This window comes from Tursiops truncatus, chromosome 7, assembly GCF_011762595.2.
Source record: "Tursiops truncatus isolate mTurTru1 chromosome 7, mTurTru1.mat.Y, whole genome shotgun sequence".
Classification (NCBI taxonomy): Eukaryota; Metazoa; Chordata; class Mammalia; order Artiodactyla; family Delphinidae; genus Tursiops; species Tursiops truncatus.
In genome coordinates, this window is record NC_047040.1 from 6,984,792 (window position 1) to 7,008,532 (window position 23,741).

At 46.1% G+C, this 23,741-nt stretch overlaps 1 protein-coding gene across 2 annotated transcripts in view; it reads right to left on the reverse strand.

Moving 5' to 3' along the window:
• The window catches only part of INPP5D (inositol polyphosphate-5-phosphatase D), a 132,276-nt gene extending 109,863 nt beyond the window's left edge, over nt 1-22,413 (reverse strand). Inside the window, exons 1-2 of one of the 2 annotated variants that reach the window (XM_073807099.1) lie at nt 22,123-22,413; nt 786-849 (exon numbers count right to left, since the gene is read on the reverse strand). In XM_073807099.1, coding sequence (XP_073663200.1) covers nt 786-849; nt 22,123-22,256 — 198 coding nt within the window. In that variant the 5' untranslated portion in view covers nt 22,257-22,413. The remainder of the gene's footprint in view (nt 1-785; nt 850-22,122) is intronic. The other variant, XM_033859532.2, reaches the window with a different exon arrangement.
• Between the last annotated feature and the right edge of the window lie 1,328 nt (nt 22,414-23,741).

A 23,741-nucleotide genomic window follows, 5' to 3' on the forward strand; every position in this document is an offset into this window, starting at 1 on the left:
CACTCGGTTGTCATGCATTGTGGTCACACAACACCCGTGGTGTCTGTCACGCAAACTGTATGGAAGGTGGTCTTCCCGGACTTGGCGCACCTAGTATGGCTTTCTTTAAACTTTTTTTTTTTCTTTCTTTTTTGGCCACGTTACACTGCTTGCGGGATCTTAGTTCCCTGACTAGGGATCGAGCCCCGGGGCCACGGCAGTGAAAGCACCGAGTCCTAACCACTGGGCTGCCAGGGAATTCGCTCTTTAACCTTTAATGCAAGTTTTACACGTTTGGACTTTACACAGTGAAATCAGATGCCATGAGCATCAGCCTCTGACAGAACAGATCTCTACAAATTGAAAGATATTATCTCATGCTAATCCTTAGGGCAGTCTTCTAACCCCTCAGAAACTACGATCTGTTCTCCCACAAGTACCCTCCCTTCTCTCCTTCCTGGCCCACTGACTGTCATGCATTTGAATGCACTGAAGAAAACAACCAACAAGCCACAGTCACTTGTCCTTGGTCTCTGAGTATCCTCCTTCTGTTATTTCCCCTTCACACCCATGAACACAGATAACATCTGCTGTGTCTGCTCCATCATGTCCCGGGGCAGGTCCCTTTGCAGGGTCACAGTCTACCCGCTAAGCAACGCCACCCAGGTTCTTCTAGGAGAAAGACAAGCTCCCGTGTCTAGGCGGCTTGGGGCACCTGCTTTCTTCCCTTCTTCCTCTTTTTCACTCCTTCTCTGCCAATATACGTTCCAGTCAGGGTCAGATTTCAAAGTTTCTAAAAGACTTACCTGAACAGTGAATTTATCATCTTCATTGGGCAGAATCCTGTAAGTGTAAACGCAATTCCGGTACCTGAAATAGACCAAATGCTGAATTAGAACCTATGCATTCCTTTTTCTGGACATCAAGCAATCCTGGGCAAAGTCAGGGTTGCTTGTCCACTCCCCACCCCCCCAGCACTCAAGGAGCCTCAGGAAAAGGCGGGTGGGATCTCTGGGACGTGATTTACGTTGGCGCCTGACAGCTAGCTGTGTGGTCTGATTTAGAGGAGTCCGCCATCTGAAAGGGCTTCCTAAACCTCTGGGCTGTCATGTTGGCCAAATGAATGGAGCCAGAAGGGGTGTTTCAAGAAGAAATGAGACTCCAGTGGGGCTGAGCATGGCGGGAACATGCCGAATGGGTGGTGGGCACTGCCACAGAGGGGCAGCACTGGCAGGGCAAAGCTCAGTCAGCTTTGGACGGAGCTCCACTACCCCCTGTGGCTGCCTCTCCTGGAGACTTTGCCCCATGGGTTCATCCTCCCAAAGGCCAGCCACCATCCCTTCAGAGACCCAGATTTTCCCAGCAGCAGGTGGGTGAGCCTTAGGGTTGCTTCTAACGCAGAAGTGCAAGGAATTTCGGATTCTCTTTTCTTTCCAGAAGCTCAACCTTCCTCTGGTCCAGAGGTCTCCAATGTGAGAAGGAAGAAGAGCTACTTTTTATTCTCCTAAAAGCTTTGAGAGGAAGTGGGAGTTGTCAAGTCTGACCACCTTGGGAAAGGGGCCCATTGGTGGGTGGTCCAGGTGGGGGACCCAGCCTACAGAAGCCTGGTGACAGCAGATGGCCACGGAGGTCCACTGGCTCGGCTGCCGAGCCCACAGGCATAAGGAGTTTGGGAGAACGCTACTTGGGTCTTACACTCTCAGTTGAAATGGCTGGTCTGTTCTCTCACCCACCATAACCTCCCTGCCCCCATTTCCCCCACTTGGGATTCTCACAGACCTTGAAAACTTGCCCACCCCTGCTGGACCCCCAGGCAGGGGCCACACTCCAGCTCACAGACGCTCATGTTGTTTCTGCGATCAAGGAGATGATTCAGTACAAAAGTTTCATTCATTTAACCCCTCCTATGTGCCCAGTCCTAAACATTTATGGTATTGTTTAACTAGATTTTAAAATTATACACTAATTTAAAAAATTTAAGACCACATGGAAAGATATAAAATGAAAAATAAATGTCTCCTTCCCCGGCTCCTATGAGTTCCTTAGAGTTCCTACTCCTTCTTGTAAATCATTCCAAAATGTTTAAACATACACACAAACTTATATATGCATATCTTTTAAATGCAAATAACATCATACTATATACGTTGTTCTGAAATTTGCTGTTTTTCACCAAAAAAACATTAGCAATCTGCCTAAGTCATGTTCTACCGTGTGGCCATGCCATTGTTCATTTTACACTACAATGATGGACAGGTAGTTATTTGGGGCTTTTTACTATTATAAATAATGCTGTAGTGAACATCTCTGTTCCTACCTCTTGTGTACACTGATGAATCCAGAGTTTTAGTTTCCCCACCAGTAAAAAGGGGAGAATGATAAAACAACATCTACCTGTTGTGTAGATTAAGCATTTAGAAGAATGCCTGCAACACACTGAACACTACATGTGCTGACATTTCTTAGAGATTGTGGATAAATCACTAGAAGAAGAAGAGCTGGGCTGAAGGACGCAGGCACCTTGTATTTTGATAGAGATGAACAATTGCCTTCCAATGAAGTTCTCACATTGTGTCTCCTGCTAACCGGATATGAAAGAGTCTATTTCCCCACACCCTGCCAACTGGCTGTTATCAGACATTTTAATCTTTTGCAAATCTGAGAGGTGAAAGAAAAATGATGGCTTGCTTTAATTTGCCTTTCTTTATGAGAAAGGTTGACGTGTTCTCATATGTTTCACTATTTGTATTTCTTTTCCCATGAATTCCTTTTCATGTCTTTGTCTCACATTTTTAAAATCATCTTTTGCTTACTTATTCATAAGACTTTGAAATATACTACAATATATTTTGGAGTTATTTATTTTTAACAGTGTTTACTGATTTATTTTCTTTTTAGCTGTGTAGAAGTTTTACAATTTTAAGTAGTTAATTTTACAATTTTTAAAGCCTTTTGAAACAATGAATGTTAAAAGAAAGTTTTGGAGAATGTTTTGGGTAATTTCACTTCCACATGTCTCTTCGTTTCTCATAGGAAAATTTCCTCTCTTCCTCTGATCCCTTTAATTCCCGTCTTTCCACTCCCCTTCCTGTCTTTAGAGCCTGAACTGACACCACAATTGGCTTATCTCAGAGATGGCCACGATGAATCCGTAGTCTAGTACCACCTCACCTCCTGCAGATGTTCCGGGAAGCAGGGAACCATCACAGACCCCAGCCTAACTCCCCCATCCCCATCCCCTGCAGCCTCAACCCTCTTTGCAGAGCCTGCCAGGCGCCTACACACGGAGGACAGCTGGAAGTCTGCTCTGCTCTTATCTTTCACTGCTTGTTCTCGTGACACTTCCTCCTGTAGATATGCAAATAAGGCCAGGGGAGAACGGTGCCCTATTTGGGTGAGGGCAGCTAATTTTTTTTTTAAACATCTCTATTGGAGTATAATTACTTTACAATGGTGTGTTAGTTTCTGCTTTATAACAAAGTGAATCAGTTATACATATACATATGTTCCCATATCTCTTCCCTCTTGCGTCTCCCTCCCTCCCACCCTCCCTATCCCACCCCTCTAGGTGGTCACAAAGCACCGAGCTGATCTCCCTGTGCTATGCGGCTGCTTCCCACTAGCTATCTACCTTACGTTTGGTAGTGTATATATGTCCATGCCTCTCCCTCACTTTGTCACAGCTTACCCTTCCCCCTCCCCATATCCTCAAGTCCATTCTCTAGTAGGTCTGTGTCTTTATTTCCATCTTACCCCTAGGTTCTTCTTTGTGGAAGAGACTGAACAGGCCCCAAACATCAGCTTGTAAACAGAAAGAAAGAAAGAACACAGAGTCACCAGGAAAGGCACAGAGACAGCGTACAGAACAGGAAGACCCTTTAGTTAATCAAGTGTGGCAGACAAGCCTTCATGGCTTTTTCAGAGATGTTCTAGCAACACTGAAACAAAGAAACAGCTCCATACTACTCAAACAGATGAGAATTCAAAAGCTAGCACAATGGGAAAAGAGGATACTTTCCCCTTAGATAGTAATATCTCAGCATCTCCAATGCGTGGGGCCCCCACGTCATCCCTGGGGCCAAATCAGTAGATCTTTAAGGGAAAGCATAGAGTGTCACCACCACCACCACCCCTGCCACACACAACCCCTGGGAAAGCATGCCATGGGGTGTTGGGGACTCTGCAGGGAGGTGGAGGGGGGCACCCCTTGGCCTCCTGCACTCACCAGCAGCTGCACTTCGCCCTGGTCCTACACGCATAAACGTATACATATACATACATGTGCATACACATATACAGATACATAACATCACATATACACATAAGCACACACACATGCACACACAGGCACCCACAAAATCTTCCATGTAAAATGTTTAAAGTGAAGATCCCACAACTAAATCATCTTTGACAACCGCTGCACTGGCACATAGTGCAGACAGTGTGCTCATGGGGCAATGGCTTCCATCCAGGCCTTTCCCACCTCTTTATGGTGATTGAGTAAAAATTTAGGGTGCTGACAACAGTCCTCAGCTGCTACTCCTTCTAGTGATTGGGTCACATTTCAGGGCGAGCGTGTTAGAAATGTTCCCGCTGGACACCCAGGTTGGGATGGTCCTGGGCCGTCCCAGTCTCCCGTGTCCCTGGTCCGTATGAGATTACTCCACTCTCAAATGCAGTGGTACCTACAGCAAATTTCCCATGTGACTCCCAACAGCTGCTGGGTGACTACAGGTGCCTACACTGTTCTCAGCAGGAAGATGCTTCCCCCGGGAAGGGCACTTTCAAATCATGGTTTGGGAAGCTTTGCTCAAATGTAAAAGGATAAGCAAATGGAAATAGGAAGAAACTACTTCATGGCATTTTATGCATTCTCTCAGATAAAACTACTACTTCCGTGTGGCTCTTCCTAGCCAAATAACCACTGACATGCATGCCCAGAGCATCCTTTACCACGGTGAGCCCCATGGGGAGAGAAAGAGAGAGAGAGAGAGAGAGAGAGAAAGAGAGAGAGACAGACAGAGACAGACACAGAGAGAGAGAGAGAAATCAAACTCCGAAATTCGAGAGCCTCATTAGTGTCTGTCTCACTCTGCTGATCTGCTTAGCATGTTCTATAACTGTTCTTTAAACTCCTTTGTAACTCATTATATTTCAGTTCTAATTTCTAATTGTTTGTACGTGTTTTCTCTTTTTTTCTTGCTTGAGTGTTGCAAACATCTGGACAAGATGGGATGGGAGAACAAGGGTTGGAAACTCTGCATTCAAAAAAGCCACTTGGGGAGTCAAGATGGCAGACTAGGAGGATGTGTACTTCATGTCTCCGCACAGCTAGGGCACCTACCAGGCACTGGTGGGGGACCACGGACACCTAAGGGGACAGGAGGAACCCCCAGTGACCAGTTGTTTCAATTATATTTTTATTTTTCCTAATATATTTTTTATCTTTCTAATTTTATTCTTTGATATTGTACTTCTCCTTTTGTTTGTTTGTTTTGGTTTTTTTTTTTGTTTTGCTGTGCCAATCAGCTTGCAGGATCTTAGTTCCCAGGCCGGAGGTCGGGCCTGAGCTCCTATGGTGGGAACTCCGAGTCCAAATGGCTGGACTAATAGAGAATCTCAGACCCCAGAGAATATTAACCAGAGGGAGGCTTCCCAGAGGTCCTAATCTCAGCACCAAGACACTGCTTTATCCAACTGCCTGCAAACTCCAGGGCTGGATGCCTCAGGCCAAACAACCAGTAAGAGAGGAACACAGCCCCACCCATCAAAAAAAGAAAAGAAACAACAAAAAAATATGTTACAGATGAAGGAGAAAGGTAAAAACCTACAAGACCAAATAAATGAGGACAAGATAGGTAACCTACCCGGAAAAAGAATTCAGAGTAATGATAGTAAAGATAATCCAAAATCTCGGTAACAGAATGGAGAAAATACAAGAAACATTTAACAAGGATCCAGAAGAACTAAAGAGAAAACAAACAGTGATGAACAACACAATAACTGAAATGAAAAGTACTCTAGAAGGAATCAATAGCAGACTAACTGAGGCAAGGAACGGATAAGTGAGCTGGAAGATAAAATGGTGGGAACAACTGCCAGGGAGCAGAAGAAAGAAAAAAGAATGTAAAGAACTGAGGACTGATAACTGAGTCTCAGAGACATCTGGGACGTCATTAAATGCACCAACATTCGAATTATAGGGGTCCCAGAAGAAGAAGAGAAAAAGAAAGGGTCTGAGAAACTATTTGAAGAGATTATAGTTGAAAACTTCCCAAACATGAGAAAGGAAATAGCCACCCAAGTCCAGGAAGCGCAGAGAGTCCCATACAGGATAAACCCAAAGAGAAACATGCCGAGACATATATTAATCAAACTATCAAAAATTAAATACAAAGAAAAAATATTAAAAGCAACAAGGGAAAAGCAACAAATAACATACAAGGGAATCCCCATAAGGTTAACAGCTGATCTCTCAGCAGAAACTCTGCAAGCCAGAAGGGAGTGGCAGGACATATTTAAAGTGAGGAAAGGGAAAAACCTACAACCAAGATTACTCTACCCAGCAAGGAACTCATTCAGATTCAACAGAGAAGTTAAAACCTTTACAGACAAGCAAAAGTTAAGAGAATTCAGCACCACCAAACCAGCTTTACAACAAATGCTAAAGGAATTTCTCTAGACAGGAAAAACAAGAGAAGGAAAAAACCTACAAAAACAAACCAAAACAATTTAGAAAATGGTAATAGGAACATACAAATCAATAATTACCTTAAATGTAAATGAATTAAGTGCTCCAACCAAAAGACATAGACTGGCTGAATGGATACAGAAAAAGAGCCGTATGTATGCTGTCTACAAGAGACCCACTTCAGACCTAGGGACACATACAGACTGAAAGTGAGGGGATGGAAAGAGATATTCCATGCAAATGGAAATCAAAAGAAAGCTGGAGTAGCAATTCTCATATCAGACAAAATAGACTTTAAAATAAAGACTATTACAAGAGACAAAGAAGGACACTACATAATGATCAAGAGATCAATCCAAGAAGAAGATACAACAATTGTAAATATTTATGCACCCAACATAGGAGCACCTCAATACATAAGGCAAATGCTAAGAGCCATAAAAGAGGAAATTGACAGTAACACAGTAATAGTGGGGGACTTTGACACCCCACTTTCACCAATGGACAGATCATCCAAAATGAAAATAAATAAGGAAACATAAGCTTTAAATGACACATTAAATAAGATGGACTTAATTGATATTCATAGGACATTCTATCCAAAAACAACAGAATACAATTTCTTCTCAAGTGTGCATGGAACATTCTCCAGGATAGATCATATCTTGGGTCACAAATCAAGCCTTGGTAAATTTAAGAAAATTGACGTCATATCAAGTATATTTTCCGACCACAACGCTATGAGACAAGATATAAGTTACAGAAAAAAACTGTAAAAAATACAAACACATGGAGGCTAAACAATATGCTACTAAATAATTAAGAGATCACTGAAGAAACCAAAGAGGAAAACAAAAAATACCTAGAAACAAATGACAATGAAAACACGATGACGCAAAACCTATGGGATGCAGCAAAAGCAGTTCTAAGAGGGAAGTTTATAGCAATACAATCCTACCTCAAGAAACAAGAAAAATCTCAAATAAACAACCTAACCTTACACCTAAAGCAATTAGAGAAAGAAGAACAAAAAAACCCCAAAGTAGCAAAAGGAAAGAAACCATAAAAATCAGATCAGAAATAAATATAAAAGAAATGAAGGAAACAACAGCAAAGACCAATAAAACTAGAAGCTGGTTCTTTAAGAAGATAAACAAAATTGATAAACCTTTAGCCAGGCTCATCAAGAAAAAAAGGGAGAAGACTCAAATCAACAGAATTAGAGATGAAAAAGAAGTAACAACTGACACTGCAGAAATACAAAGGATCATGAGACATTACTTCAAGCAACACTATGCCAATAAAATGGACAACCTGGAAGAAACGGACAAATTCTTAGAAAGGGATAACCTTCCAAGACTGAACCAGGAAGAAGTAGAAAATATGAACAGACCAATCACAAGTAATGAAATTGAAACAGTGATTAAAAATCTTCCAACAAACAAAAGGACCAGATGTCTCCACAGGAGAATTCTATCAAACATTTAGAGAAGAGCTAACACCCATTCTTCTCAAACTCTTCCAAAAAATTGTGGAGGAAGGAACACTCCCAAACTCATTCTATGAGGCCACCATCATCCTGATACCAAAACCAGACAAGGATGTCACAAAAAAAGAAAACTACAGGCCAATATCACTGATGAACATAGATGTAAAAATCCTCAACAAAATACTAGCAAACAGAATCCAACAGCACATTAAAAGGATCATACACCATGATCGAGTGGGGTTTATTCCAGGAATGCAAGGATTCTTCAATATATGCAAATCAATGTGATACACCATGTTAACAAACTGAAGGATAAAAAACCATATGATCATCTCAATAGATGCAGAAAAAGCTTCTGACAAAATTCAACACCCATTTATGATAAAAACTCTCAAGAAAGTAGGCATAGAGGGAACCTAACTCAACATAATAAAGGCCATATATGACAAACCCACAGCCAACATCGTTCTCAATGGTGAAAAACTGAAACCATTTTCTCTAAGATCAGGAACAAGACAAGGTTGCCCACTCTCACCACTATTATTCAACATAGTTTTGGAAGTTTTAGTGACAGCAATCAGAGAAGAAGAGGAAATAAAAGGAATCCAAATCAGAGAGAAGTAAAACTGTCACTGTTTGCAGATGACATGATGCTATACATAGAGAATCCTAAAGATGCCACCAGAAAACTACTAGAGCTAATCAATGAATTTGGTAGAGTAGCAGGATACAAAATTAGTGTACACAATCTCTTGCATTCCTATACACTAATGATGAAAAATCTGGAAGAGAAATTAAGGAAACACTCCCATTTGCCATTGCAACAAAAAGAATAAAATACCTAGGAATAAACCTACTTAAGGAGACAAAAGACCTGTATGCAGAAAACTATAAGACACTGATGAAAGAAATTAAAGATGATACAAACAGATGGAGAGAAATACCATGTTCTTGGACTGGAAGAATCAACATTGTGAAAATGACTATACTACCCAAAGCAATCTACAGATTCAATGCAATCCCTATCAAACTACCAGTGGCATTTTTCACAGAACTAGAACAAAAAATTCCACAATTTGTACGGAAACACAAAAGACCCCGAATAGCCACTATACTACAAAGCTACAGTAATCAAGACAGTATGGTACTGGCACAAAAATAGAAATATAGATCAATGGAACAGGATAGAAAGCCTAGAGATAAACCCATGCACATATGGTCACCTTATCTTTGATAAAGGAGGAAAGAATATACAATGGAGAAAAGACAGCCTCTTCAATAAGTGGTGCTGGGAAAACTGGACAGCTACATGTAAAAGAATGAAATTAGAACACTTCCTAACACCATACTCAAAAATAAACTCAAAATGGATTAAAGACCTAAACGTAAGGCCAAACACTATAAAACCCTTAGAGGAAAACATAGGCAGAACACTCTATGACATAAATCACAGCAAGATCCTTTTTGACCCACCTCCTAGAGAAATGGAAATAAAAACAAAAATAAACAAATGGGACCTAACGAAACTTCAAAGCTTTTGCACAGCAAAGGAAACCATAAACAAGGTAAAAAGACAATACTCAGAATGGGAGAAAATATTTGCAAACGAAGCAACTGACAAAGGATTAATCTCCAAAATATACAAGCAGCTCATGCAGCTCAATATTGAAAAAGCAAACAACCCAAACCAAAAATGCGCAGAAGACCTAAACAGACATTTCTCCAAAGAAGATACACAGACTGCCAACCAACACATGAAAGGATGTTCAACATCACTAATCATTAGAGAAATGCAAATCAAAACCACAATGAGTTATCACCTCACACCAGTCAGAATGGCCATCATCACAAAAATCTACAAACAATAAACGCTGGAGAGGGTGTGGAGAAAAGGGAACCCTTTTGCACTGTTGGTGGGAATGTAAATTGATACAGCCACTATGGAGAACAGTATGGAGGTTTCTTAAAAAACTAAAAGTAGAATTACCATACGACCCAGCAATCCCACTACTGGACACATACCCTGAGAAAACCGTAATTGAAAAAGAGACATGTACCGTAATTGAAAAAGAGACATTGAAAAAAATGTTCACTGCAGCTCTATTTACAATAGCCAGGTCATGGAGGCAACCTAAGTGTCCATCAACAGATGAATGGATAAAGAATATGTGGCACATACATACAATGGAATATTATTCAGCCATAAAAAGAAACGAAGTTCAGTTATTTGTAGTGAGGTGGATGGACCTCTTAGAGTCTGTCGTACAGAGTGAAGTAAGTCAGAAAGAGAAAAACAAATACCGTATGCTAACACATATATATGGAATCTAAAAAAAAAAAATGGTTCTGAAGAACCTAGGGGCAGGAGAGGAATAAAGATGCAGACGTAGAGGATGGACTTGAGGACATGGGGAGTGAGAAGGGTAAGCTGGGAAGAAGTGAGAGAGTGGCATGGACATATACACACTCCCAAAGGTAAAATAGAGAGCTAGTGGGAAGCAGCCGCATAGCACAGGGAGATCAGCTCGGTGCTTTGTGACCACCTAGATGGGTGGGATAGGGAGGGTGGGAGGGAAACGCAAGAGGGAGGAGGTATGGGGACATATGTATACATATAGCTGATTCATTTTGTTATAAAACAGAAACTAACACACCATTGTTAAGCAATTATACTCCAATAAAGATGTTAAAAAAAAAAAGCCACTTGGACCCCATGTAGAGATAAGAGAAAACGTGCGTATGCCCTAGGAACCAAGGGTGTTCACAGTTCACCACCCAAACCTCAAAGAATCCCAGCCAAAGAGTGAGAAAAAGAAGCCATCAGGTCAGAAGCAAGAGGAGGCAGTCCAGGTGGCCTGCCTGGACTGGGGGTGAGACGTCTACAGTGTCATCAGGGACCGGCCCAGCACCTACCCCAGCAGCCTCTGGGTCCAGAGGGTTCTTCTCATGAGACCCCTGGGAGGAAACCCCCTTATCCGTGCAACACACCACACCCCCATCACTCAATCCCATCAGGTGGATCCTGGATCGGGGGCTCCCATCCCCATCCCTGCTGATCCTTTTATCTTTGGGAAGAAGATTCAGGCAGAAACCCACTCCAATCTCTAAAAAAAAAAAAAAAAAACTGATCAAATTTTTCCTGACAATTCTTTGTTGGAAAAGAAAAATCACCAGACTTACTGAAAACATCACCACTCAAAAGGAAGGGTATCATTTTTCTAAGAACTCAAAGTGATACCTCCTTGTTACATAAAATCGCTGCAAAAAGAAAAAAAGAAAATAACACATTCTGTAGAAATCTGACTTGCGAACTCAGTAAGATTTAAGAGACAATTGTACTTCTGAAACTGGAAAAATCAATTGTGAAAACTGAGCAACATGAGATAAGAAGAACTGATCAGAAGTGAAAAACCTAGAGTCCTACAGTCAGCATTAACCACCACAAGAGAGGCAGTAAATAGCAGCTTCATGTTCTGGAGAACTTCAACAAGGAAGAAGATAAATCTGAGAAAATCGGTGCAGAAGGAGAGGGAAGATGAGAAATATAGAAGACATAGCTCTGTCCTCAAACATATATACAGTAGGGGTTCCTGAACGCACAGGTAGTTTTCTAATATAAAAAGAAAAGCAGAACAGATAAATAAATCTAAGAGCATATGACCTGAAATGCAGAAAATTAAATGAATAACCCTCTGACAAACAGAAGAGCAAAAAGAAAACAGTGCAAGTGAGCTGGCCATTGTTCCTTCACCCTCCCCTCCGACCCCCAGTAGACCCACTCTCTATCCTTCTCCACCTGCCCTGTGTCCAGCAGGCTGACCTGTATGTGCCGCTTCGCCAAGGTTTAGCTAATGGGAGGCACTGACAGAGTGAGAGGATGGTGAGATAGTGGTATCTGTTCCCCAGACCCCACCCCACCTGCTGCAGATCAGCAGTGGCTGAGTTCCTCCACTGGGGGCCAGGGCTCAAATCAGATGGCCCTGCCTATTCAGGGCCAGGAGTGGAAATAGCTTCCCGTGGTTGCCGGTCCCAGGCTGCTTCACCATCCCTACGCCTAACACCCCTTTCGATTATGCCATCTATTCCCTGCTGGGATCCTGGCCAACACAACTAGTAAGCAAGACCAGTAATGAGTAAAGGAAGGTAGCAACAGCAATAAAAGAGAAACCTTAAAATTATAGAAAACCATGAATAACTGTATGCCAGAAACTTTGAAAAATCTCAACAAACGAACTGTTTACTGAAAAATATATATAACTTATCAAAAGTAACCTGAAAACAACAAGGTCCAACTGTAGAGCACAGGGAACTATATACAATATTCTGTGATAAACCATAATGGAAAAGAATATGAAAAAGAATGTGTATATAAATCAACTATACTTCATTAAAATAAAATTTTTTTAAAGTAACATGAGAGGAGATAGAAAATAAGAATAAATCAATACCAAAGAAGAAACTGAAGTAAACATTAAAGAATTATCTCTATAAATGGCTCTGAGGAAAAGCACCTTTGCCAATTTTTTTTGTATTTAAAAAAGTCAGATAATGATGACGCTTCATAAATGTCTCCAGGATGTTTCACAAAACACACATGACTCTCACACCATAACATGATCAAAACCATATAAATCAATCTCACTTATGAACACATATGCTAAAATTCAGGGTGAAATAAAGTTATCATAATCAAGAACAGTTCATTTTAATCTTGCAAAAAAAAATGGTTCCTATTAGGAAATCTATAAAGTCAAGCTCTTAACCAGTTAATGAAAGAAGAGAAACAGCTTAATCATCTCAATAGACATTAAAAAGGCATTTGATAAAATTTAATGTTCAGTTCTTCCAAACTCTTCATAAAACTAGGAAAAGACAGCTCCTTCTTTGACATGAAAAGAACAACTGACTTGTCTCCATCGCTAACTATGTGCCAAATACTGTATGAAGTCCTTCCCAGGCAGCATCAAGTTTGATTCTCACACTACTTCTGTCTGAGGTAGACATTTTCTTTTTCCCATATCCTTCACCGTAATATTTTAGAAATATTGGCCAAAGTAATAAGTTATGAAATCTGAATGAGTTATAAGTATTTGGAAAGTAGACAACAAAATGATTGTAATTCGTACATGATTTGATGGTTTAGCAAGAAAATCCAAGAGAAGCAAATGAAAATAATTTTAAATAATGAGGAGTAAACATATAGAATAAAAGGTGAATTTATAAAATCTACAACTTCTCTGTATGTTATCAGTTACCCCAGAAGGGTAACTGTAGAAGAAAAGGTATTCACAACAGTAACAAAATTATGAAATAATCAGAAGTAATCATAACAAGAAATATGTAGGATCTATGAAGAAAATTACTAAATTTAAAATAATAGAGATAGCTATATTTATTGTTAAGACTGAATAATACTAAAAGGTCCATTTTTCACAAGTTGTATTGTGGATTTCATGCAACTCCAAACAAAGTCCCAATACTATTTTTTCCAACTTGACAAAGTTATTATCTGTTTCACCTGGAAGAATACTTAAAAAGACTAGATATGCAAATCCTAAAATAAAATAGTTTATAAAATTGTGGTAATGCATTCAGTATGAAATTGGTGTAAGAAAAGCAGACATACATGGACCAGGGTAAACAGGCAAAAAAGAGGTATATAAGATTTAATACATGGTAAGAGAGGAATAACAAATGGAGAGGAATAAATTATTCAGTAAGAGGTTTTGAGAAAGATAGTTCATTGAGAAAAATACACATAAATCTTTGTTTTACACCATTCATTAATTCCAGAAAGATTAAAGTGTTCAATGTAAAACAACAACAGCAACAAAACAAAACCAAAAAACCTATAATCTATCTGCTTTTGCCAAATACTGTGCCAAGTATGTGATATACACTTTCACTCAATCCATCCAACGACACCGCTACATGGGTATTCTTAGCCCTGGTTTGCAGATGAGGAAACCAAGGCCCCATGGGACTAGACAACCTGCCAGAGCTTGGAAAGGCAGAGTCATCCCTTAGCCCGAGCCTATTAGCTCCAAAGGCCCTGCCCCCCACAGGAAGAAAAAGAATAAAATTTCTGTGTGCAGAGGGACTCTCTGCACTGGAAGGCAAAGGGGGAAAAAAGTCACAAAAGGACAAGAACAGAAAGATTTATAGACTTGGCAAAAATTTACAATCTCTGAACAAAAGAAAAAGGTCATAAAGTTTAAAGGCAAACCACAGTGAAAATATTTGCAACAAATGTGATATAAGGAATTCATGCAAATAGATAACAGAGAAACTACCGTTTCAAAAGAAAAATGGCAAAGAGAATGGAACAGACCATCCACAAAGGAGAAATGATGAAGGTCAATAATCCAAACAAGCTTACCATGACTGCGATCAAGAAATGCAAATCAAAATGAACAGAAATTGGCCACCTTTCAACTTGCAATTTAATAATGTTTTTTTAAATGAAAATATTCAGTATAAGGAGATGGGAATGAGGTGGGCACTCTCTGGTACTGCTTACCAGAGCATAACTTGTAACAAAATTTCTGGAAAGCAATTTGCCATTTTCATCAAAAGCCTTAAAAACATTAGCTTTGATCCAGTAATTCCACCCCTGGGAATCTATCACCAGAAATGTCACATATCTGCACAAAGACCTTCATCACTGCCATATTTATAACAACAAAACACTGTTAGTAACTTAAATGTCTGACAATAGGAGAATCATTCCATAAGTTATGGCACATAATGTAATAGAATTTGTGCATCCACTAAATATGATATTTAGGAAGAAAGGTTAACTAAGTGGGAAAATGCTAATGTTGCTAGAAAATACAGACTAATATTATATGGTATTAGGTGTATATATTACGGAGCTTATATATATGTGCTTGTGCGTGCATGTGTGTGTGTGCATATGGGGGGCAGGGAGGGAGAGAGAGAATGAATGAGAAAATATGCCAACGAATTAACAGCATTTATGTTAGTCTCTCATCTCAGTGACTGGGTGATTACTTTCTCCTTTACCTTGCACTCTTTGTATGTTATACTTAATACTGTATTTTTTAAAGTTACTTGAAAGAACGCTGCCCCGTTTATCAGAATCTATTTCTGCACTGCCATCGATGCCTGAGATGGCCTCAACAAGCCTCTCCCCTCCGGAGGGCAGGTTTCTGGCTGGCGAGGGAAAGGGCCGGAGCAGCTGATCCTGTGGGAGCCAGCCTTGTCTGGTGTTATTTATAATAAGTAATTGAACCCAAATGGTTTGAATGCTGGTACTTAAAAGCAATGTTTTTCTCATTAATGGGACAAAGGGAGTGTGAAACGAGCAGGGGAGGGAGGAGGGATCCCGGCCACAGAGCGGCAGGCTTGTCCTGCTCACTGACCAGGGGCCTGACCTGTTGGGCTGTCGACACCCCTTCCCCAGCTCATCCACTTGCTGGGCTTCCTCGGAGTCCTAGGACTTTAGTTCCCTCAGCCCCTCACTCCTACATTGGTCCTTAATGACTCTTAAGATGGCCTCCACTCCTCCACTTTCTCTTCATTCTCCGCGGTTCATTCGGCGGTTCTTCCCGGCACCTGTGCCCCTGACCCTTCTCTCCCTCACAGCTCCAGGAGCTCGCCCCGGGCCCCAGCAGCCACCGGCCACTGGCGCGTCACTCAAGCCCTCTTCCTGCCTCATCTCTTTGAGCACTTCCTCTGAGGAGGCCCCGCATGACAGCTCAGTGTCCCTGGAGGCTCCCACAGCCTCCAGGAAGCTCCAGAAGTGACACTCAGCCACCACTGTCCTCTTTCCGTCTGCTGCGGAATGCTCCTTACAGATGGCCCTGCACGCCTCTGCTTCCGAGATGTCACTACTCACTTCGTAGCTCATAAAAGGTAACGGCCAGTGTTCAGCGTGCTGACTCTGTACACGTGTTGCCCACATTCTCCCATTTTATCTTCTCAATTATCCAGTGACAACAACAGAAAGACAAATCACCCTATTTTTTAAAAAATGGGCAAAAGGTATGAAGAGACATTTCTCCAAAGCAGGTATACACAAATGGCCAATGAGCACATGAAAAGATATCAACTTCATTCATAATTAGGGAAATGCAGATCAAAGTCACAGTAAGATGTCACTTCACACCCACTAGGATGGCCATTATCAAAAAGCTGTTAAGTATTGTTGAGGATGTGGAAAAATTAGAACCCTCTCACACTGCTGACAGGAATGTGAAACGGCACAGCTGCTGTGCGAAAGTCTGACAGTTCCACAAAAAGTTAAACATAGAATTACCATAGGACCCAGCAGTTCCACCCAAGACAATTGAAAACACACGTCCATAGAAAAACTTGTACAAGAATGCTCACAGCAGCATCATTCCTAATAGCCCCAAAGGAGAAGCAACCCAAATGCCCATCAACTGATGAATGGCTAAATCAAATGTGGTAGATTGATATAATGGGCTATTATCTAGCCATAAAAAGAATGATTCGTACTACAACATGGATGAACCCCGGAAGCATTATGCCAGGTGGGAGAAGTCAAGTACGAAAGGCCACGTATTGTATGATTCCATATATATGAAATACCCAGAATGGGCAAATGGCCAGAGACAGAAAGTAGATCAGTGGTTGCCAACGGCTGGGAGGAAGGGGAAGGGAAAGTGACGACTGACGGGTTCAGAGGGTTTTGCCGAGGTTGGGGGGATAATGAAAATATTCTGGAATTACATGGTGGTGATGGTTTCACAACATTATAAATGTACTAAACACCACTGAATTGTATACTACCTAAAGGGTGATGTTATGGGATGTGAATTATACTGCAATAAAAAAATTAACCCAACGAGTGTGCATTTTGCCAGTGAGGATGCTGGGTGGGCACAGGGAGGTGAGCATCTCGCAAAGGCTAGAATTCACATCAGGGGTAGCCAACCACAGAGGGCTTGCCCCTAAGGACTGCGTCACATGGCCTGAATTAGGGAGGGAAGAGCAGACCTCATCTTACTCCATCTCTGGGGCAGGGAGGAAGGCCTAGAGCCTCACCTCTCATCACCTCTCATCACCACCCCAGGAGATGGGACCACTCAACGGAGAAGCACCGACGTCTGTGCACAGGTGAATTTCACCTGTCAAGTAGGCAAGCTTGCAAAACACACCAAAGCCAGAGCCTACTCTGGTTCTGGAAGGATTGCTCCAGGGTGCTGTGCAAGGGCACAGAAAACCTGGAGACACTCGAATTTACCATGGGCTTTCCGAGTCACTGCACACAGAAGGAACCAGGAATCTGTTACATACATAGGCCTTCCCGGGCACAACCCTTCCCCCGGGTCCTGCACGCAGAAAGAACGCTCAGAACGGTTGTCCTTGGACAACCTCTTATGTAAACCAGATTTCAAGAGCTGAGGTCCTCCAGCTCTGACTACTGCCTGGGCCAGCATTTTCCCCCCACTTTGTCAATACCAGCTAGGAAAAACAGTGTTTTCCTTTGCATTTGCACAAAAGTAATTCACGATCAGTGTAAACTTTACTAAACTTTGAAAGGGGATTGGAGGAAGGCGGATTACATCACACCCATTCACACTGCAGTAAATGGCTTTACACCTCTCCTGGACACTTCTGCCCTCCAAGTCCCTTCTCTGTGGCTCCATCACCAGGGGTCTCCTACACACACCCAGACTTGCTGGCTTCTCTTTCTCCCTCCCAAGAACAGCGAGTTCAAGTCCTGGCCCTGCCATTAATTAGTACTGTAAACACAGCATGTTACCTAACATCACGGGCCTCAGTTTCCGCATCTGTAAAGTGGGGATAATAACACTTCCTCCAAAGGCCACTGTGGACAGTGAGTGAGTTAATATGTGCAAAGAGCTGAGAACAGAACCCAGCACACATGTGCCCTTTATAAGTCTTTTGCTGTTATTTTTAGGCAGAACAGATTAGCAACTACCTTTGGTTTGTACAGCAAGCCTCGTGGCCTGCCTTTACCTCAAGTGGGCCATCACATTCTTCCTAACAAGTAGAATGCCTTCTCTGAGGGCACTTTTGGTGACTAAATGTCCTCCTGGTGCTTCTTCACCTCTCTGGCTGTGCTCACAAGGCTACCAAGTCCAGGCTGCCTGGTGTACTGTCCCTGGGAAGGAGGTCATAGGTCTGCCTGGGCAGCTCACGAAAGGCCAGGTGCTGAGGGGAACCAAGACAGCATCCCCGCCACAGCTGGCTGGACCGGCATTGGTTTCTGAGTCACAGACAGCATGCATCTGCCCCCTCCCCTGGGAGGGAAGCCAACTCTCTCCGGTGTGGTTTGGTGGGAATGCCACCCGACTAGGCAGCTCCATCCTGGATGGTGGCTGACGGACCCAGTCGTATACAGGCTTGCTCTCAGGGCCCGGGCTGCTCTTACAGAGAGGGAGGTGTATCCGCAACACCACTGAGCCGTTGTTCTCGTTCTGCCTGCGCAGCTAGGGCAAGGAGAGGCTGGCCCAGCTGGCCCGTGACCTCTCACCTTGAGGAACCCCCATCCCCAAAGGCGTATCTCTTCTCTGCAGCGTAAAGCACCTGACAGGGGAGCTGGTCCCTACGTGGAAGCACAGTCCTGGCAGGAGAGGAGGACACGAGCTTGACAGCCTCTCTTAGCACCCTCCATACAAGAGGGGCCGGACGGCCCCCTCAAGAAGCCCCCCTGGCCTTCCTAGAGCAGGGCCGACTCTGCTGGCTGGTCTGAGTGGGGCCGGGTGAGCATGACTTAGGAGCCCTCTGCCCATCACGTTCTCAGGCCCTTGCTGCAAGAAGGCAGAGATGGACTCAATTCCATGTGGTCAGCTCCTGGGATCTTCCTCCTCCAGCTCTCTGCACCCCGAGATGGGCCTCGGGATCCCCCTAAAGCAGGGCTTTCTGAGTTGCTGAGGACAGATCTGCACTTTCCTGCCCAGTGGCAGGTGGCAGGGCTGACCTCCCGAGAGGAAGTGTGGGTTTGCTAGGCCCAGGGTGAATGTGTACTCCTCGGTCACGTGGGCCACGCTGAATCGCAGCCTTGTCTTTTAGTGTCTCTCACCCCCTCCCTAGTTCCATTTAAATAGTCAAATCCTGTCTTCTTTCCTGAGCACGAAGGCCACTCCTGAGGAAGCTGCCCTCAGTTCCTGGAGCTCCAAACGCCCCTGCCTAAACCAGGGGTGGGAAGCCCCCTGCCATGCCCTCACTCACGAGAGGGGCTGGGAAGATGCTCCAGCCACTGGGGTCCAGGCAGGACAGGTCTGGGCACCCTGGGCCCTGAGGTCTTTCCCCATATGGAGATTTCTAGAGCAGAAGGGCCAGTCTTGGAGGCTTCCTGGCTCCCTTTGGAACAGGGTCTTAAAAGGCCCTGACACCACAGCTGCCCCACTCGGGCTCCTGCACTCCCGGCAACTTCCAGAGAGACCGCAGAGGGTAAAGCCTGATGCTTGTGAAAGTCACGCTTGTGAAACCCGTCGGGGTTCCCATCGCTGGCCGTGGGCCAGGAGGGCGTGGGGTGAGGTTTTCACCGTCCCAGGAACAGAGAAAACCAAGGATAGGGCCGGGCTAGGGGGTGTTTTTCAGGAAGTTAAACCTGTTTGATTTAAAGGACTGGTTTTTGGCTCTATTCATTTATTTATTTTTAAAGAGCATGTTCTTCCTGCCTTTTGGTGTTAAAGGACACTCTCTTTCATGAAATGAGCTGCTGAAAGGTGGCAGGTAGTTGTCACTCAGCTAGTTTTTCGTTTTTAAACCTCCTTAATGGGCAACATCACGGGTGATGGCAAAATTAGGTCTCCCAGGGTTTTGGAAGGTTCGGTGGCTCGTGGTATCCCACAGCCTACAGGGCCTCCTGACCCTGCAGGAAGGGTGGCTTCCCCCACAGAGCGGAGGAGGAAGGGGACCCCTGGGCCTGGGCTTAGAGGCTGGCCTCACGGCTGGACTCACTGGGAAGGGCTCCAAGTCCTGGTGTCTGGAGCTAAAGGGGCCTTGGGGATGGGAGACTGACAAGAAGCCCAGCCCTGGGCTAAGAGGATGATGGACATTGCGGGGACCACGGGTACCCTCCCTAAGAGGCACATCGGCCGAGGCTCCAAGAGTAACCCAGTGCAGGGGAGGGGAGGGGAGGGGAGGAGAGGCAAGGTGGAGGAACGAATACTGTACACCATTACTGGATCCCAGGTTGCCACCGGCCAGCAGGGATGTGTGGACAAAAGCCTCAAGCCCTCTGAGGTGTGCCCACCTGTAGAGTCAGGGGTGGTGGGACTAGAGGTTCCAAGGCCTCTCCCAGCTCTGGCTTGTTACAAGGCTCCCAGTTTGGAGTCAGAGAGACCCACGCTCCAATCTGTAGCCTGAGCACTACCACAGCTCCCTGGTCAAAGGGCTGCTGTGAAGGTTAGCGAGCTGGAGCCTGGAAGTTCTCCAGACACCCAGGGGAGGGGAGAGATTCACGTGGGCCGAGTGGAGACAGATCAGGATCTCCTCACTATTTCTACGGCCCCGTCAACTGGTCCCCCCAGGGGCTGTGCCTGCGGGGAAACCTGGGTCTGCTTCGCTTCCCCTGGGGTGTGAGAACTGGGGGCCCAGGAAGCCGACCTTGGGGGCAGGGGCTCGGACGCAGTCAGCGCTCGGGCCGGGTGACCCCTGAGAGCCTGTGTTAATTTCTAAATGCTCCCAGCCGCCCTTGTAAACGCCCTGGCTTCTCTTGCTGCCACCCGGAACCCATGCTCACACCCGGCTTGCCAGGCACAGGAGTGGGGTGGCAGCAGTCTGGTTGTCTGGGTGCAGCCTCTGGGGGCAGATGTCCTTGGCTTTGACTGTCATCACTCGGTTAACCCGTCTGAGCCTCAATTTCCTCATCTGCAAAGTGGAGCAACAAAAGGACCCGCACTTCAGGTTGTCGTGAGGATGAAACAGGTCGACGCACAGACAAACGCTCAGACTCAACGCTCCAAACAAGGCCCGTGTCCATGACCTACTTCCCCTCCTGTGTGGACAGCAGCAAGGCCTGCCTGCTTAGAGGGACCCTTCTGTGAGACCAGGGGCAGGACCTGACAGGTGCAGGTGGACACACACCCTTCCCCCCGCATGCCCGGCACTGCCCGAGGCCCCAGTGGGGATGGTTAGACCGCAAGGCTGCAGGGCCGAGAGCCTCCTTCAGACATTGGTTGAGAAGGGCGTTTTAAAAAGGAAACTTCAGCAAGTGGCCGGTTCCCGATTTTAGGCCAACTGGCGCATTCAGCAACATCCCAGAGAGGGGGAGCAGAGAGAGTTGATGGTGGCAGAGAGGTCCAAACAGGTGGGGACAGACCCAAGGGCTGTGAGGGGACAGAAGAGGCTCCTGCTGTCGGTGATGTGACTTCCTCTGCTCCAAGGGCCCCAAATACAACTTCTGGGTGAACTGAAAATCCTTTCTTGAGTGATCCCCCGACACACACCCTTATTCATGGCTCCCCAAACGATGGCTTCCTCCAAAGGCCCAAAGCCTGGCACAGGAAGGGTCCCCTCTTGCCACTTCTGTTCTTCCAGGAGGGTTTCCGAACTGGGCATACTTTGACCAGCACCTGAACTGACTGAGCTGCTTTCTAACACACCCACCACCACGGAGCCCCGAGCTTCTGCCCGTCTCAGAGAGCCCGGACCCACTTCTCTTGGACCCTGGAACCCCAAGGAAGCCCCTGACCCCACGGCTCCCCAGTAGCTGGGGCGAGTGACCAGGCCCCAGGCTGGCCCTGGAGGGCTCCAGCCCTGCAAAACCTGAACTCCAGGGCCGAGCAGGTCCACAATGGGCCTCAGCTGGACCCACCAACAAACCCGGGGTGCGTGCAAGGTCACTCGACATAAAAACAACACATCCCAGAGCCGGGCCCCTGGCTAAGCCCAGAGCCGGCTTCCCCTCTACTGAGTGGCACCTCCATCACCTCCGTGCCTGGGCAGGAGAGGCCAGGCCAGGGCGGAGGAGCAGGGGTGGGCAGGGCCCGGTACTCACAGCACGCAGAGCGCGTACGCCCGGGAGACGGACTCGCTGGCGCGCACGAGGAAGCTCCCGTCCTTGCCGGTCCTGGAGAGCAGCTCCTCGGCCTTGGAGCGGGTGATGTTGCCATGGTTCCAGCAGGGGACCATGGCGGGTGTGGGTCTCCCCGGGCCGGGCCGGCGCCCTCCCCGCAGGACCTGCACAGCCAAGGGGAGCTGGGCCCCTGCACCGCGACCCGCCGTCGGTCCCCTCTCGGCCGCCCCGGCTGCTGCCACCCGCTCACTGACCGACTTCCTGTTTCAGGCACTCGGCAAGGGAAAGGAAACGAGCTGCAGAGAACTTCCTCATTGCAGAGACCAAGCGAGAGAGGTCCTCCACCTTCCCAGCGCGCCCGCCCGCCCGCCCCCTGCCTGCTGCCCTTTCCCTCTCACCCCACCCCCCTCACCCCCGCGCCCTGTCTCTTTCCTTTAATGGGTCTCAGTCCCCAGAGGGGCGAGCATCAGCTCACGTCCTCCTGGGGGAACTGTCAGCTCCTCTGGGGTCAGGAGGTTCACGACCAGCTTCTGAAGGAGCACGGCCAAGCCAGCGGCCATTCTGAGGCCCGTCCCAATGCCCCCGTGGGGTGGCCACGCCCTGGACATCAGCCTCAGCCCTCTGCCCGACTCCAGAGCTTTTTAACTCCCCGTCCCCTCCCTCCAACGTGCCCATGGAACAGATGCTCACAGGGCAGAGCTTCTCCGCTGGGACTAAGGCCTGCCCCAGGGCCAAGCAAAACTGGGGGGAGGGGTCCAGCCGAGCCCCCTCCCCATATTGGAGACTCATGGCCACCCAGGCACTATTCAGCCCTGGGCACTGGGAGGACCTTAGGCGACACTGCCCGAAGGCTCCCAGGGCCCAGGAGACAGTTCCGTGACACATTTACACTTATCCCCAGGGCCAGTGGGTGTGAAGGAACCCATGGCGACCCTTCTCCAGGGCAGGGCATTCTGACCCTGCAGCCCAGCTTAGAGACACACAGAGGGAGCGTGGAGGGCTCGGGACGTGGACCTTTTGCAGGGTGAGGCGGGGGACTGGGTTTTCACCTCTGGGTCTTTCTGGGACACTCGGGAAACTCACACATCCCCATGGGGCAAGCTGGTCACCTGGCAAGTATGACGTTCCTTCCTGAGTCCCGCATCTCAGGAGAGTTGGAGGTGGCCGGGCATGGCTGCCTTTGCCCACAGCTCAAAGGGGAGCTGCCTTCGGCGGGGCTGGGAGCCACCATCCTGGACCAGCAGACTCTGAGGGCCCTAAAGTGAACACCCCTCTTGGACCACAGGCGAGGTGTCCTCAGTCCTCAGGTCAGTGCACCAGGGTGAAGGGGCAGGTGCCCAGCTATTGCACAGGGCCACCCCGTCCCGCCTCAGCCCTCAGCCCCCCAACATGACAAGAGAAGCCGCGTGCAGGGGCCTGGGCCAGGCAAGCCTCCATTCGAATCCGGTTCTTCTGCATTCAAGCTGCAGGAGCTGGCTGGGTTTCTTCTCTCTCTCAGCCCCGGTTACCTTGTCTTTGCCTTAAGGAGGGCAGCCCCTAGAGGAGCTCAGGTGTGCCAGGAGCCCCCAGCCCCTGCCACCTGCAGCAGCCCTCGCAACACT